The 16,817-nt window shown below is 28.8% G+C and overlaps 2 protein-coding genes across 3 annotated transcripts; both read right to left on the minus strand.

Moving 5' to 3' along the window:
• Positions 1-606: 606 nt before the first annotated feature.
• On the minus strand, positions 607-7,690 carry LOC129919433 (damage-control phosphatase ARMT1-like). The gene is made up of 7 exons (XM_056000304.1): positions 7,375-7,690; positions 7,139-7,244; positions 6,975-7,071; positions 3,449-3,717; positions 1,163-1,629; positions 960-1,099; positions 607-897 (listed from the first exon to the last, which is right to left on the minus strand). The coding sequence occupies exons 1-7, from the start codon at positions 7,461-7,463 to the stop codon at positions 743-745; spliced, it is 1,323 nt and encodes a 440-aa protein (XP_055856279.1). The 5' UTR covers positions 7,464-7,690; the 3' UTR covers positions 607-742.
• A 3,457-nt stretch (positions 7,691-11,147) lies between these two features.
• LOC129919564 (alkylated DNA repair protein alkB homolog 8) lies at positions 11,148-14,844 on the minus strand. Of its 2 annotated transcripts, XM_056000490.1 has the most exons (5): positions 14,679-14,709; positions 14,538-14,613; positions 13,495-14,484; positions 11,810-11,959; positions 11,148-11,745 (listed from the first exon to the last, which is right to left on the minus strand). In XM_056000490.1, the coding sequence occupies exons 1-5, from the start codon at positions 14,690-14,692 to the stop codon at positions 11,263-11,265; spliced, it is 1,713 nt and encodes a 570-aa protein (XP_055856465.1). In that variant the 5' UTR covers positions 14,693-14,709; the 3' UTR covers positions 11,148-11,262. The 2 variants fall into 2 exon arrangements, with proteins under 2 accessions (XP_055856465.1, XP_055856464.1); XM_056000489.1 differs by having other exon boundaries at positions 11,152-11,745; positions 13,495-14,613; positions 14,679-14,844.
• Between the last annotated feature and the right edge of the window lie 1,973 nt (positions 14,845-16,817).

Consider the following 16,817-nt stretch of genomic DNA (forward strand, 5'->3'; position numbering starts at 1 on the left):
ATATCCATCTGTTCTCAAGTCAATCGAAACGTTTAGTCATGACGTCATGGCTCACATGTAATTACACAATTGTTTTCAGACTTTTGTCAAAGCACCTTTATCTATCTCACTCACATAAAATTTTGGATAGTAAATTAAGTGTTATCAAAACGGCGCATTCTGCGCTAATTGGGTCATCAAGCTCGTTTGCTTTGACCGCCATCTCTACCTAAATTAAGTGTACTTGGATTTAGTAAAAGTATTACTTGGATTGAATCTTATCTACTAAATAGATCCTACTCAGTGCTTTTTAACGGTTGCCTATCAAACTACTTCCTTATTAATTCTGGAATACCTTAAGGCAGCCACTTGGGACCTTTACTTTTTTTTTTGTTTATAAATGACTTGCCATTCGTATTAAAGTATTCAAACTGCATCATTTATGCGGATGATATTACAATCTTTAAAACTATTTTTAAGGTTCGTAATGTGAAATGTTGCAATGTGACCTTAATTCGTTTTTTGACCGGTGCGTCCGTATCTTATTGTCATTAAATGTAACTGAATTAACCTTTTATAGCTTTAAAGCCAATATTTTGTGAGTACCAAAAAAAAAAAAACGTTAATTTTTGTTTAATTAAATAAATTGATCTATGTATTTATGTAATTTTAACTACAGCCATCTATTTCGCGCATCTTCTTTGGTTCTTTTACTTCGCCAATTTTTAAACCGAATATCATAAACTATAATTTTTGATAAAATTTAGGTTGAGCTTGAAAATTGCAAAACACCAAATTCTCCTGTTACCATCCAATCGGGTTTGATTTTATCTAAATTATCGGCAGTTCCTTCTTTTAGTCCGCAAATTAAATCAGCTTTGACAGTACGTAGAGTACAAACGTTGGTTGGTTGAAAACCTAGATAAAAAATTTAATTAATAAAGAAAAAAAAAAATATTCCTTCAAATTTCATAACAAACCTCTTAAACAAGTTTTGAAATTTTCTGTAAAGTCCCACGTAAAATCACCAATTAATTTACGATAATTCAAATCACCTTTGAATATAACTATATGAGATTCGGCAAGTTTATTATAAAGCTTCTCGTTTATTTCTTTCATTCTTTAATTAAACAAACAAAAATGTTTAAATTTTTTTATTATATAAGAAAAAAAAAGTAATTACCTATAAAATTCATACGGACTTGTCCAAAACCATTCTTGTGGTGCTATTTCAAATTTACCATCTTGCAATAGTTTATACCATTTTTCACCAACCGACCTTAATACCGTCGATGTCGGATGATTTCTCAAATAATCCAATGTCCACAGAAAATCATTTGGTGTAACATCTGATATAAACCATGGAATAGCTTTTACATGAAAACGAATTTTCGTTGCTAGATTTTTATCGATTAAATATTCAGCTACTAAAAGGTCTGTAAACATTTCAAAGCCTGAATTGTCTTGAACAAAATCAATTATACGAGAGTTTCCTTCTATTGGTTCTGATATGCAATTCCATATTTGTTTTGTATCATCGACTAAGATATTTGAATTTAAAGAATCAACGGAATCGAAGAGATTTCCAGTTTGTTTGATTTCTTTTCCCTCGGATATGGATAAATCGCAACGGTTGCCCCACAAATTGAGCTGTAATTTATTTAAAAAAAAAGTGTTTTTATTCAATTTTGTGTGTTTTAAAAAGAGGAAAGATGTGTTTATTGATTTTAGAAATAGAGAGACTCCTAGCAACGTACTGCTCAATATAAACTCAACCGTAGGAAGTATCTCTACAAATGAAAAGTTTTAAAAGATGATTCAATTTTTTAATAATATAAACTCTCCACGATTCAGGAAATATGCCTTGCAAATACGACATAAATAAATGAACGCATTTTTTAGGACAATAACTGGCACTCCACCAGTTGCGATAGAGTAATCGAATTTTTTCTTTTACCATAGTTTTTTTAATAATGCAAATATTGAGTATTGGGTTCAATAAGTTCAATATCGCAGTTAGCAAATGATTGTTTATTAATCTTTTGTACCACATTAATGTTAAATTGACAATAATTTAAGAAATTATGGTAACCATCAAGTCGCTAATGAAGAAGAATATTGGTTTTATAATACAAATTCTATATGCTACTGAAATAAATCAGTAAAGAAGAAGAATAAGGACTATATTTAATTGGACTTGTTAAATTATTGATTTCATATATCTTTAGTCCATACAAACATTTTGGTATTTCATTTTGAAATCAAGGATAAAATGGACACTATTAGATAGAGGTATCATTCTGGAAATGGGTTTAAACTGGCCATAGTTGGTACGGTGAAGAGGAAGATGAAAAAGTGAGACATAACGGAGATTACATGGGTTAGCGTTAATTTGTATCATTTCTAGCAAAGATGGACAATCAATACTGCCGGTTATCAGTTGGTGGATCAAAATTATATCCGCAATAGCGCGGCGTTGAGCGAGTGTCTGAAGGCCGATAAGCCTTTGACATTTATTGATATTCAGCTCCAAAAAGTTTTTAGTTCACCAAGTATGAAATAAATTTAAGTCAATTTGGAGAGAATGGGAATCAGAAAGAGAGGTATTGATTTTGAAAATCTTCATTATTCATATTTTGAGCACAAATGGAAAGGTCAGAACTATTTATTAATTTCACAACATCATTGATAGACAAGACGAATAGCAAAGGGCCCAGATGGCTACCCTGTGGTACGCCTGAAGTGGCAAAAATAGGTTTAGATAAGGAGAATCTTAAGACTAGCGGATTTCTAAATAATCATAATCGTGCGCTCTGAACCGCACGGAATGAGTAAATTTCTCAGAAAAGAATCAAAAGAACATGGAAGAATTAAATAAATTTACAATTAATAAAAATGTGATAAACAAATTATTAAATAAAAACTGTTTTAAAAATATTTTTGTGTAATTCAACGTGTTTTTTTTTTACGAAAATTATGCAAAACAAAAATGTAAATTGTGGCTGCTCCTCATGTTTTCAGAAACAGGACGAAGCAGTTCGTTCGATTTTGACATACGCCTATGCGAGCTCATGCCTATTATAGTTGGGCTATAAGTTTAAGGTTGATAATTTTATTGGAGATTTTATCGAACGCTTTACTAAAGTCAGTAGATAGCGTCAACATAATACCCTTTCTGTATGGCACGAAGGGAACTAGAGACAAAATGAGTTAAGTTGGTTCTTGTAGTAGACCTGCTCTTAAGAAAACCATGCTGTAGGAGGAGAAATGATAGATTTACAGTGGAAGTATATAGAGTCGTAGACAATGCTTTTATCAGTTGACTTATCGTAAGACACCTTGTCAATATACGCAAATTTTGTGTATTATATATAAGTCGTTATTCGTCCTTAAAAATCGTCTCCTTTAAACTAATTCAAACTAAAAAAAAAAGCAGAAAATTCAAATCGGTTAGTTATATACTAATTACCTTTAATATGCGAATGAAAAACTCCTCACTTAGCACACTATCTCGTGTGCTATTAACTACATTTTCCAAAGCATCGGTGCAACATTTCAGCGCATTTTCTTTTTGCTTCAAAAAATAATCATAATCCTTCATTTTGATCATTGATTGAAAATATGAACTTAAACGACGATACATATAACATTCGCCATGTAGCCAACAAATGCGAAAGAATGTATCATTGTCAGCATTTAGTCCGGCAATAAATGCATTCCACATTTCCTTATCAGGTTCTATTAAGTTTAAAGATACAAAAAAAAAAGTAAATTCAAAATAGTGTAAAGTTTTAATAATAACTAGTGATGGGAACTATGGAATAATTTGATGATTTGAACTATCGATAGTTAGTAACTGAATGATTTGAACTATCGAATAGTTCATTCATTTATTCATTCATTCGAATAAAAACTATGAAATAAACTATCGAATAAGAACTATATACGATAGTTTACTCTAAAAAACTATCGTATAAAAAAATCTATTTGAATGGAAAAACTATCGAATAAATTACTATTTGAATGAAAAAACTATCGTATAAGAAAACTATTTGAATTAAAAACTATCGAATAAAAAAAAACATTCGAATGAAAAAACTATCGAATAAAAAAACTACATATTTGAATGAAAAAACTATAGTAAAAAATCTATTTGAATGAAAAAACTATCGTGTAAAAAAATCTATTTGAATGAAAAAACTTTCGTATAAAAAAACTATTCGCATGAAAAAAACTATCGAACAAAATACTATTTGAATGAAAAAAACTATAGTATAAGAAAAAATATTCGAATGAAAAACTATCGAATAAAAAAAAACATTCGAATGAAAAAACTGTCGAATAAAAAACTACCGAATGAAAAAACTATCGAATGAAAAAACTATCGAATAAAAAAACTAGTAACAACAAAATACTATTTGAATGAAAAAAACTATAGTATAAGAAAACTATTCGAATGAAAAACTATCGAATAAAAAAAAACATTCGAATGAAAAAACTATCGAATAGAAAACTATCGAATGAAAAAACTATCGAATAAAAAACTATTTGAATGAAAAAACTATCGAATAAAAAAAAAAAACATTCGAATGAAAAACTATCGAATAAAAAAAATATTCGAATGAAAAAACTATCGTATAAAAAACTATTCGAATGAAAAAACTATCGAATAAATTACTATTTGAATGAAAAAACTATCGTATAAGAAAACTATTTGAATGAAAAACTATCGAATAAAAAAAAAACATGAGAATGAAAAAACTATCGAATAAAAAACTACATATACTATTTGAATGAAAAAACTATCGTATAAAAAAATCTATTGGAATGAAAAAACTATCGTGTAAAGAAATCTATTTGAATGAAAAAACTTTCGTGTAAAAAAACTATTCGAATGAAAAAACTATCGAACAAAATACTATTTGAATGAAAAAACTATAGTATAGAAAACTATTCAAATGAAAAACTATCGAATTAAAAAAAAACATTCGAATGAAAAAACTATCGAATAAAAAATTATCGAATGAAAAAACTATCGAATAAAAAAAACTATTTGAATGAAAAAACTATCGAATAAGAAAAAAACATTGGAATGAAAAACTATCGAATAAAAATAATATTCGAATGAAAAAACTATCGTATAAAAAAAAATTAATTGAATGAAAAAACTATCGAATAAATTACTATTTGAATGAAAAAACTATCGTATTAGAAAACTATTTGAATGAAAAACTATCCAATAAAAAAAAAACATGAGAATGAAAAAACTATCGAATAAAAAACTACATATACTATTTGAATGAAAAAACTATCGTATAAAAAAATCTATTTGAATGAAAAAACTATCGTGAAAAAAATCTATTTTAATGAAAAAACTTTCATGTAAAAAAACTATTCGAATGAAAAAACTATCGAACAAAATACTATTTGAATGAAAAAAACTATAGTATAAGAAAACTATTCAAATGAAAAACTATCGAATTATAAAAAAAACATTCGAATGAAAAAACTATCGAATACAAAATTATCGAATGAAAAAACTATCGAAAAAAAACTATTTGAATGAAAAAACTATAGTAAAAACACTAATTGAATGAAAAAACTATCGTATAAAAAAATGAAAACACTATCGAATGAAAAATTATCGAATGAAAAAAACTATTGAATAAAAATACTGTTTGAATGAAAAAACTATCGAATAAATTACTATTTGAATAAAAAAACTATCGAATAAATTTACTATTTGAATGAAAAAACTATCGTATAAAAAAATCTATTTGAATGAAAAAACTATCGTGAAAAAAATCTATTTTAATGAAAAAACTTTCATGTAAAAAAACTATTCGAATGAAAAAACTATCGAACAAAATACTATTTGAATGAAAAAAACTATAGTATAAGAAAACTATTCAAATGAAAAACTATCGAATTATAAAAAAAACATTCGAATGAAAAAACTATCGAATAAAAAATTATCGAATGAAAAAACTATCGAAAAAAAACTATTTGAATGAAAAAACTATAGTAAAAACACTAATTGAATGAAAAAACTATCGTATAAAAAAATGAAAACACTATCGAATGAAAAATTATCGAATGAAAAAAACTATTGAATAAAAATACTGTTTGAATGAAAAAACTATCGAATAAATTACTATTTGAATAAAAAAACTATCGAATAAATTTACTATTTGAATGAAAAAACTATCGTATAAGAAAACTATTCCAATGAAAAACTATCGAATAAAAAAAAACATTCGAATGAAAAAACTATCGAATGAAAAAACTATCGAATAAGAAATTATCGAATGAAAAAACTATCGTATACTAAAATCTATTTGAATGAAAAAACTATCGTATAAAAACTATTCGAATGAAAAACTATCATCCATCAACCATCGAATAAAAAAAAACATTCGAATGAAAAAACTATCGAATAAAAAATATCGAATGAAAAAACTATCGAAAAAAAACTATTTGATGAAAAAACTATCGTATAAAAAAATATCGAATGAAAAAACTATTTGAATGAAAAAACTATCGTGTAAAAAACTCTATTTCAATGAAAAAATTATCGAATAAATTTACTATTTGAATGAAAAAACTATAATATAAGAAAACTATTCCAATGAAAAACTATCGAATAAAAAAACATTAGAATGAAAAAACTATCGAATGAAAAAACTATCGTATAAAAAAATATTCGAATGAAAAACTATCGAATAAAAAAAAACATTCGAAGGAAAAAACTATCGAATAAAAAAACTATCGAATGAAAAAACTATTCGAATGAAAATAGTAATATTAATGATAGAAAGATACACTTCTTATACTCATACAACATACATACGTATTTTGTAAGTATAATTAATTTGAAAATAGTAACTAAATGAATGAATGAATGAATGATTTAAACTATCGAATGAATGATAATTTTACAACTATCGATAGTCTGAGTTTTTATTCTACAGTCCCCATCACTAAAAATAACAAACCATTTCCAGTAAAAGGTTCAAGTGCCTTATCAGTTTGCAATTGATACTTGAGTTTTGAGATGTTTCCAACAATTTCTTTTATCTCCTCACGAACTTCCTGACATATAAGTAAACCATAGAAGATATTAAGATTTAAAAATAAGAAGATTCACAAAAATAAATACCTCGCCATATTGTTCGGCAATATCATCTTTATCGCGCGAAAGATTATCAAGAACTTGAGTTAAGATTACAGGTAAACGTTCACGTAATGTGTAATAAGCGAAACTTCTATAAATGGAAATGCAAATTATTTAAATAGGTACACAAATATATACTAACTCTTTGAATATTGTTTTTGTTGTTGTTTTTTTTTTTTAATAATAAATTAATACAAAAAAAAGAAACTATAAATTCGAACCTCTTGAAGCGCCCACGCAACAAACTATGCCGCGGCGGTTTTTCATCGACGATATTATATTTTTTATCAAAATCAGCAGCCGTCGTCATTGCGAAAAGTTGTTTCTTCTCTGAACTCTGATAAGCAGACACTGAAATTTTGAATCTGATGTTGATTTATCTGAGTGATATACTAAAAATCAAGGGCAAACTGAGAAAATAGAAGATATATACACGAGCACGAGTAGCAGACAAATGTTCTAATTCTATTCTAATAATCTAAATGGGATAGTTTCCAGCTAAGCTAGCGTGATGTAAAAACTAATAATATTCTTCTTCAGTTATACACTTGCCTTGCAAAAAAAATAGAAAGGTACAAAAAATTCAACAAACTGACATTTGAATCAGCTGTTTTTGTATTGATAAGTGATGCCATTCACTAAAAGTTTCCTCTTTTCGCCGTCTAAGGTTATACCGCTAGTAGAGCTAGAAAGATGTGGAATCATTTTTTTTTTCAATTTTTGTATGGAAAAGTCAAACGACTAGCAGTCCATATATTTATATAGTAGGTCAATGTATTTTATTTTTTTTATAAATGGGTGCGTTCACGTACCGATCCAAGGGTATCCGGATACCTTTGTGTTGTTGTAATCCCATATAAAATCTCAGCTGATCGATCAGCTGTGTTGACAAGCAAAAAAATCCAAAGGTATCCTAAAAATTTCTGGATTCTCGTGTATCTTATGGGAGATTTGATAAACAGCTGATTCGTGTTCACAAACGTATCGGATACTAAGGTATCTTGGATAGGGTATCTGTGCGTACGTGAACGCACCCAATTATGTTTGGTAATTGTGAATTGGTCTTGTTTTAAAATTACATCCGTTACAAAAAGTTTTCCAACTCAGTATAGAGTTCTTCCAGAAAAAAAACCAATGCATTGCTTATGGGAGAGATTTTTTTAGATTTTTCCGAAAAAAAAAAAAAATATTTTTTAACTCACCACAGCCGTAAACAAAAATCGAAAAAAAAATTATACTCACCGCGATTTTTTTTCTCGCAAAACAATGTGCATCCCACTTTTGTGCGAAAAAAACTGACAATTTACTGTCATCTGTTCACCACAGACATTTTTTTTTTCAAGAAAAAAAATTTGTTTCACCACCACCAAAGAACTGCTGTATACTCAGCTTGACGACAATATTAGGTGTTTTTTTGTTTATCTATATAGATTTTGTGCAAAAAAACGACATCGAGATTTTTGAAATCAAAACAATTTACGTGTTAAAAACAACAAAAACTTTATCTGTTTTTGAAAAATCCAGATAATTATCCAGATTTTACTTTCTCTCGATAAAAACAGTAGTGCAAGGTAGTTTAATTGTTGTGTTCATACAGAAATATCTGAAAATATTAACAAAAAAAAAAAAGCGGAGAAAACGAGGTTTGAAAAAAACTCTCATAGAAAAAATAATCAAAAATTTGTTTGACATGGTTGCATTGAAATGTTAATATCTCGAGATATACGCAATGCAATTTTCAGATAAAAGTCTTAAATGGATCCTGATAAGATTGTTGAACAGATATGTATATAAAATTACCCAAGTTTTTACGAAAAATTAGAAATAAAAATAAAAAAGTTTTAATAACGAAGAAAAAAATAACAAAAATAATAAAAATTATTTAAATTATTTCTATTTTAAGTGGAGCGATTGAATATAATTCAATTTTGGAGTTGAGGTCACTTGAACTTTAAAATTAAAAAAGTTTTCACATTTGATTTTTAAAAAATCGAAAAAAAAATATAATATGGCTACCTTCAAACGCTTATAACACAAGAACGACGCAACTAATGTTAATGGTCATGGTCTTAAAATGTAGCTAAGAATATACAGATAATTTTTGGTTTTTTGTGAAAAAAAAAATTTTTGAATCTAACATGGATGCCATGGCCATATGAAAATTTTTGTTTGCATCCAACATGGATGTAATGGCCTTCCCATTTCGGAGTTAAAATTAAAAAAAAAAACAAAAGCAACATTTTTGACAGACAGCTGCCAAAGTATATGTACAGTGGTGCCAAATGTTTGCATGGATTTCAAAAATCTCGATGTCGTTATTTTGCACAAAATCTATATAGATAAACAAAAAAACGCAGCTATTATTTTATTTTGTATGAATTATGTTTGGTAATTGTGAATTCGTCTTGTTTTAAGTGACATTAATTACACTCGTTACAAAAAGTTTTTCAACTTTATGGTATAACTACAAAAGAGCACTTTTTGCAAAAAATTAAAATTTTCAAACTCATTTTGTGACAGTTTTTCCGACTTTTTGTTAGTTCCACTTCTCTTGAATGTTTTTTTATTTGTACATATTTATATTATTTTGAATCCATTAGAGGTGGTAGTCTACTAATTGTAGATGTTTTGGTTAATCTAGTACAATAATCTACTCATGCTCTTCTTCCCGAGTACCTAGATAAGATTTGTATTGAATTCGTTGAAAGTGCGTTCCATTGGAAATCGCTAGTAAACTACTAGTAGTACTTAGGTGCGTTCTTTTTCTAACAATAGTCAACGATCGTTGTTATGTCAAAAATTATTGTTGAAGTGCCATTGTTAGAAATCGTTGGATTTTTTACAAATCATTTAGGAACGATTTATTGTAAGAGATTGTTAGACTGTCAAACCACCAGCTAAATTTCTTTTGAGAATACTTTTATTTAAATTATTATAACAAAAAAAAATTGTTTTTTATTCACAATAAATTATCTTTCATCAAAAAATTACAAAACTCTCTTTTTATTTTCATTTTTTCCGCTTATTTCCAAAAGAAAAAAAATCTTTGAGTTTGTTTTGTAAACAAAACATACACTTTGACACATCAACAGTCTCATGAATGTTCAACTCATATCATGGAGGTGAGTTGGAAATAGTTACGATTTGTAACTATTTGACACTTCAAAACGAGTTTAGGAACGATGTTCATCTGTCAAATAGTTACAAATCGTAACTATTTTGTAGTTTAGGAACGACAAAAGTTAACGATAGTTAACAATAGTTAACTATTGTTAGAAAAAGAACGCACCTCTTTGCCACCTCCCAAAGGAACAGGGCTAGTACTCGATCAACATCTTGGTGCTAACACCAAGTATTTATGGCTAGAGCTCGATTATTTTATTATTGCATTTCGAGATTTTTATTTTAACTTCGAGGATTTTGTCGTTCTAGATTGAATCATGATCCCGTTCTCAGGATCTTTCCTTTGCACAAGACAACACCAACTGAGTCGGTCGTGATCTATTTTCTGAGGGCCAGTTGTACAAATATTTAATTCGTGGTTTTAAGTACTAATCAGTAGATACATTTCCTTAAAGGAACGCAGCTTATATACTTATAAAGTATAAATTTCAAACGAGGTGCTGTAGCTGGTCACCATAAATAAGAGACTTGATTTTGTTTTCAAATAATTTTGGACCTTAAAGGAATGACGACATCAAGGCTTGGCCACACCGGAGGGTATGCGGTAGCGGTACGGGTAGCGGTAACGATATTTGTATGAAAAAAATTCAACATCTGAACGTTGATATGTCAGTTTGGAATTTTTTCATACAAGTACCGTTACCTCTACCCGTACCGCTACCGCATACCCTCCGGTGTGGCCAAGCCTTCAAAAACGTATGCGGTAGCGGTACGGGTAATTGTATGGAAAAGTCCCAAAGTTGAACGGTGACCTTCCGATTTTTTTTTTTGCAATATGTTGTATAATAACTCGTACCGCAATACCACATACCTTTCCAGTGTGGTCATTCCTTAGATTTTGAGTTCCAAATCCTTTTCTTATTTTCTTTGTTGTTTAAAAACCAGTTGATTGGTTGTTTTATTTCTTAGAAAATTTATTTACAGTTCTAGTTGTCAACACTTTTTTTTTTAAGTTTCCTAAAAACAATACAATGATTACCCTGATCATAAAAACTCCTCTCGATTACAATATTGGGAACTTTTTTACAAAGATTTTCCAATTCGTTTTCTTCGAAAACATGATAGAATCTCAGAAAAGTAGATGATGATTTATCGTTATTTTCTTCTTGTTGTTTTTTTTGCGACTTCAATTTCCACGGCACAAGAACATCTTGTTCTAGAAATTCAGTGCGATTTGTATGAACCGGAAGTTGTATATCAATTTCCAAATTGATTTCTTGACTCTCAGCTTGGGTCTTTTGTCTTTGTTCAGCTTCGGAAATTTTTCCCTTATTAACAGCTTTATTTTGTCGTAGGTATGATGATTTCTTAGAATTGGCTTTTTGATTTTTAGCCCAAACGTAAATAAGTCCAGTTCCGTCGGTACGAAGAACTCTTGCCATTTCATTAATTGATTGCAGTCGACGTGCCTGAAAAGAATTTGATTTGGATTCTAGAAGAAAAAAAGAAAAAGTTTTGATAATGTGTAAATACCTCACTTGCTAAATGGTGTATAACTGCAATGCTTATGACACCATCAGCTGTCGAAGACCGTATTGGAACCGATAGACAATCACACTTGAATACATGCTGTTTGTTGGAAGAACAAACATTAAGCAAGCCAGAACTTCGATCGCAACCAATCTGTTAATGAATTTATTTAAATTTTCAACTGAATTTTGTTAAAAAATCATTAATAGTAGAGTGCCGTAAGGTTTATACCTCGGAATCATAGTCAATGAATCTTTATATAAACTTTGGAAATGTGTTTTTAATAGTATATAAAGAAAAATGTTTTTTAATAGCATATAAAGAAGTATTTTTAATAGTATATAAAGAAAAACGTTAAAACAAATTTTTTGTTCGCTCTTATTTTTGTCTTTATTTTTATATTAGTTTAAAATTATATTTTAGAAAGTAGAACTGTTACAAACTTGGGTCTGAAAAGACTGCAGAACTAATTATGAAGGCTTGTGAAGGACAAAAAGGGACAACAGCAGCTGTTGGGTGTTATTAACGCAGTCCTAAAGGCAGAACACGAATTTTCAAAATTCTATTTTTGTTTTTTGTCTAGACTAAAGCTTTTCGGTGTTTTGAACCTGAATCCGAGGTCAAAAAAATACAATCAGCTCCTGATTTTGAAATATTACCGTTAGAGAGATAAACACATTTTTCTTTGACAGCTTTGAGGTTGTGCTATTTGAAGAAATTTTGTTGTATATTTTTAAAGAAGCGTTAGACAAAGAAGATAACCTGAATAACAAAACGAAATTTTCAGGATTAGAGCTAAGTATAATATAAATTTCTTGTTTTTATCTAAAGTCTAAAATTTAAATAGGGGTTTATTTTGCCTTCTTAACGTTTTTCGTGTTTTTAAACAATTGGTAAATTAAGAAGATATGAAAATAACACAACTTTTATTCTCAGGACTTTGAGTTGACAATTAGGACTAAATACACTGAAAATTTCAAATTTCTCTCATTAGTCAAACTGTGAGAAATCATAGTTATAAATTTTTTTTTTTTAAAACTCTAAACCTTGAGCATAAAACTTTAGCATAGTGAGTTAATCGTGTTAATTTAAATTTTATTTTATTAAATTATATGTATATTTCAATTTTTTTTTTTTAAATCAATTTTTTGAAAACGGGTTCGTGTGAAAATTTTAAGATTTCGTTTTTATGTGTAAATTAATTTTTTCATAAAAATGGCATATCAACTCTTTGAAAAATGTAAGAAAATTTGTATATATTAAAAAAATTATTTAAAAAAAAACGGCTCAAACGATTTTCGAAAAAAATTCAAAAAATTCTTTCTTATACAAGAAATCAAATGGAGAATACTTGGTTTTGTATAAACGAACATTTAAAATGGTGTTTAGTCAATTATAAAAACAGTTTTTATTTTGTTTGTTTTTAGTACTTATAAAATTCTTTAAAAATAAATATCAAATTTTAAATTTTCCCTAATTTTGTTCAGTAAAAAGCTTTAACATTAGAGTAACTTTTACCATAAGAGCAAGTACGTGCGACCCCAGTCGTGCATTTTATTTTTGTTTTAACCTTGTTATTATGAGCTTTTAGTATTTGAGCTTATAGTATTGACTTTCCATTGGATTCCTAGATTTTTTTCAAATTTTATGCTTTACGACACTCCACTAAAAATCATTAAGATTCTTACTTGAAGAGTTTCTTTGTTGCTTGACAAATATTTACCATTGCCACAACCAATATCAATAATAACTGAGCCAATTGGAAATGAGCTCAAAAATTCAGCAACATTTGGCCATGGCGAATGTCTTGTCTCACTAAAATGATTAGCAATTTTTTCATAAATACTATGAACATTCATTTCTTCCACTTTTTTAGCCAGATTTTCCACAAGTTCTTTCGATTTGAATGATGTTTTTTCTTCTCGACTATTACACAAAGTCGGATATATACAATTGCATGGTGTAGTTCGAATTTTTCGAAATGTAAAAGAAGTTCGTTTATTACGAAGCTGAGTTGTCAAATTATTACTTGGCGTTTTAATAACATCCATAATTCGTGGTGTAATGCCATGTGTCCAGTCGTAACGACATTCACCAGACATTATTAATAATGAACGTTGTGGCAGTAGAACCGAAACACGTTGGCCATTTTTTCGAAAATCCATAACAACGTCACTCTCTAGAGACAATGACAATATTGGATCATCAAATGCACTGTGGGTATCGACATGGGGCGGAATCCCATGACCAGGCATATATTGATTCACTGTCAATTGATCAGGTTTAAAAGATTTGAGAGAGGGTTGTTTTTGTCCGAGTCTTTCCCAGAGAATATCGCATTCTTTTGGAATTTTAGTTTCGAGAGGTTTCGAGGGATCAACTAAATTTGATCCGTAAAGAAACTCATAGCCAAAATGTTTGACTGATCTGTTTTTAAGTGAACCAACAACAACAATTGGCGAATCATTGTTGATGGATGCTAAAAGAACAGATTCTTCGTCAGGGGTAACAAAATTTTCAATTAAAATTGTTCCAGGAGGCAATTCTTTATCCAATGGATTTTCAGCCTTAGGAATGTCTTTGAAATATGACATGTATATTACGGTTGAATTTTGGCCAAGTTCAGCTTGGCCATGCATACTTTGAAAGACGTTTATAGCCTCCTGAACTTCATTGAACTGAAGAAAACAATATGATTTGTTTGGTATCATAATTAGTTTTGAAACTTTACCATGTTTTTGTGTTTGTTGAATAATAGAGTCTTCGGTGAGGCCAGTGCTAAGTCCAGCATTACAAATGCCAATGAACTAAAAGAGTAGACGATTCTTTTGAAGGATGTTTTAATAAAAAAAAAAAATGTAGAAGAACTTACAAGAGTTGGATCATCGGAAATGGGAATTTGTGTTTCATTTGAAACAATTGCACGACAACGGATTTGTTTTCTTCTTATTTTTTTATCCAAATTAATAGTTGTCATGTTGAAATGTTTGAATTAAATTAAAAATAAAACAAATTTATGAAAAAATGCACATGTTTGTTGAAACTTTCAAAAGGTAAATATTAAAAAAACGCAACGTAATAGAATTGACAATACTAAACGTTACGTTACGTACGTAATGTAATGAATAAAAGGTAGCATTCAGCAAGGAAAGTTGACATTTTGAGTTATTAAGTTACGTTTGCATTGACTCCTTTATCTAGATTGGAAATTAAATCCCCTGTTCTGTAACTTTATCACTGGCGATAAGCGTTTTTCAACGTCTCTAAAATACATTTTCTCCCATATAAAAAGCAAAATTTCTTTCAAATTCAGAGTTTTCGAATTAAGAAATTACGATTTTGAACGAAATTTCTTTTATTTCGATGAAATAAAATGGATTTTCAAGTCATTCAAATATTTTATCGCCAGTGATAAAAGTTACAGAACATGGGCACAGAACCATAATTGGCGGATAAAGTCGGAAGCTACTGTCAATTGTTGTTGTTTTCTTTGTATTTTCGATAAGTTTTCATCCGTCGAGTGCGGTTGCGAGCGCTGTTCTCCTCCGTTTCATCCGACGCACAGTGGGCCCATATGGCCTTAGGCGTCTCAAAAATCTGTAACTTCGTTGTCTTTTGTGATAATTGCTTCAAATTTGGAATATAATGCCTTTGATATATAACGAATCATTCAACTTACTTTTTTTTTGAATTAAAATTGTTTTTAAGCTTTTAAAAATTAGTCAAAGTTCAAAAAGTACGATTTTCGCTTGATTTGGGTATTTAAAAATATCTGTAACTTTTTGTCTCCTGAAATAATTAAACCAAATTTGGAACATACAATCTAATGTATCAGAAATCATTGAGCGTAGTTTTTTTTTAAATGCAAATTATTTTTGAGCTTTGAAAAGCTAGGCAAAGTTCAAAAAGTACAATTTTGGCTCGACTATTGCGTCCCAAAAATCTGTCATTTCTTCGAGTCTGAAAATAATTAACTTAAATTAAGAATATATTACCTGAAATGTTTAATAAATTATTTGACACACTGTTTTTTTTTTTAGCTTATATTTTTATTTAAGTATTAAACGTTTATTCAAAGCTAAAAAAATGCGATTTTGACTAGGCTAGAACGTCTCAAAAATCTGTAACTTTTGTATCTTAAAAGATTATTTTCTCAAATTTTGCAAAATAAGATAGGTAAAACTGGTTTCTTAATTTTATAAAGGCCTTCCTTTCGTGTCTTAAAATTACTTAATTATTTTTATGAGTATAAAATAAAGAAAAAAAACATTTCAATGAAGTTTGTTTGTGTTACGTTATTTGACATTAAAGCTATTTTATTGAAAAATTATAAGAAAAAAAAATATTGAATATACTCATTTTAAATAAATTCGTTTGTAAGGCAAATTGAAATAGTCGAAAAACTACTCTTTTGAGAAAAGAGCAAACAAAGAAATCACAAAAAAAACTGGTTGTCAATTTTCACGAAAATCCTTCTTAATTAAATACTTTAAACGGCTCTTTTGAAAATCTTCGAGTAAAATCAAAATCAGTAAATAAAATCTCTATGTAACTTTTTCCATAGATGAAATTTTTTTCAAAAATTACAATATTAAATTCTAACATTTTTCTGCTACCTTAGACTTTTTCTAATAGTACAAATATCTTCGATTTCGGGTGCATATACTAAGTCTAAGAGCCCACAGCAATTTTGGGAGAGAAGGTATAACCAAAATGTGAGTATGCAGTTTTATAGCCTTATGCGTTTTAATAACGAATTCAAAAGTGTGACAGCTTTAAATCGCGGCTTTATATGGTTTCCGAGGGGTTAAATATCGCGAGTTTTCCAATAATTGTGAGTAGGCTAAATTAACACAAAATCACATTCTGAATATAAGGACTGATGCTCTGTCATCTCCCCAAAGCCTGAAGACATCAATCTTGACAGTGCGATCAATAGAACTGAAGATATGTATTAAAACAGGTCAGGATGCACTAAAATACGACGAAAATTAAAAAGTAGTTATTAAAA

Source organism: Episyrphus balteatus, chromosome 4, assembly GCF_945859705.1.
Source record: "Episyrphus balteatus chromosome 4, idEpiBalt1.1, whole genome shotgun sequence".
Taxonomy (NCBI): Eukaryota; Metazoa; Arthropoda; class Insecta; order Diptera; family Syrphidae; genus Episyrphus; species Episyrphus balteatus.

Excerpts from the sequence above, each read along its gene's own strand:
- LOC129919564 (XM_056000489.1), bottom strand. The coding sequence starts at position 14,783 with ATGACAACTATTAATTTGGATAAAAAAATAAGAAGAAAACAAATCCGT. Across the intron at positions 11,960-13,494 it reads GCAACAAAGAAACTCTTCAA|ATTGGTTGCGATCGAAGTTC; the intron begins GTAAGAATCTTA and ends ATTCATTAACAG. Across the intron at positions 11,746-11,809 it reads TACACCATTTAGCAAGTGAG|GCACGTCGACTGCAATCAAT; the intron begins GTATTTACACAT and ends AATTCTTTTCAG.
- LOC129919433 (XM_056000304.1), bottom strand. The coding sequence starts at position 7,463 with ATGACGACGGCTGCTGATTTTGATAAAAAATATAATATCGTCGATGAA. Across the intron at positions 7,072-7,138 it reads TTGCCGAACAATATGGCGAG|GAAGTTCGTGAGGAGATAAA; the intron begins GTATTTATTTTT and ends CTTATATGTCAG. Across the intron at positions 898-959 it reads TTTCAAAACTTGTTTAAGAG|GTTTTCAACCAACCAACGTT; the intron begins GTTTGTTATGAA and ends TTTTTTATCTAG.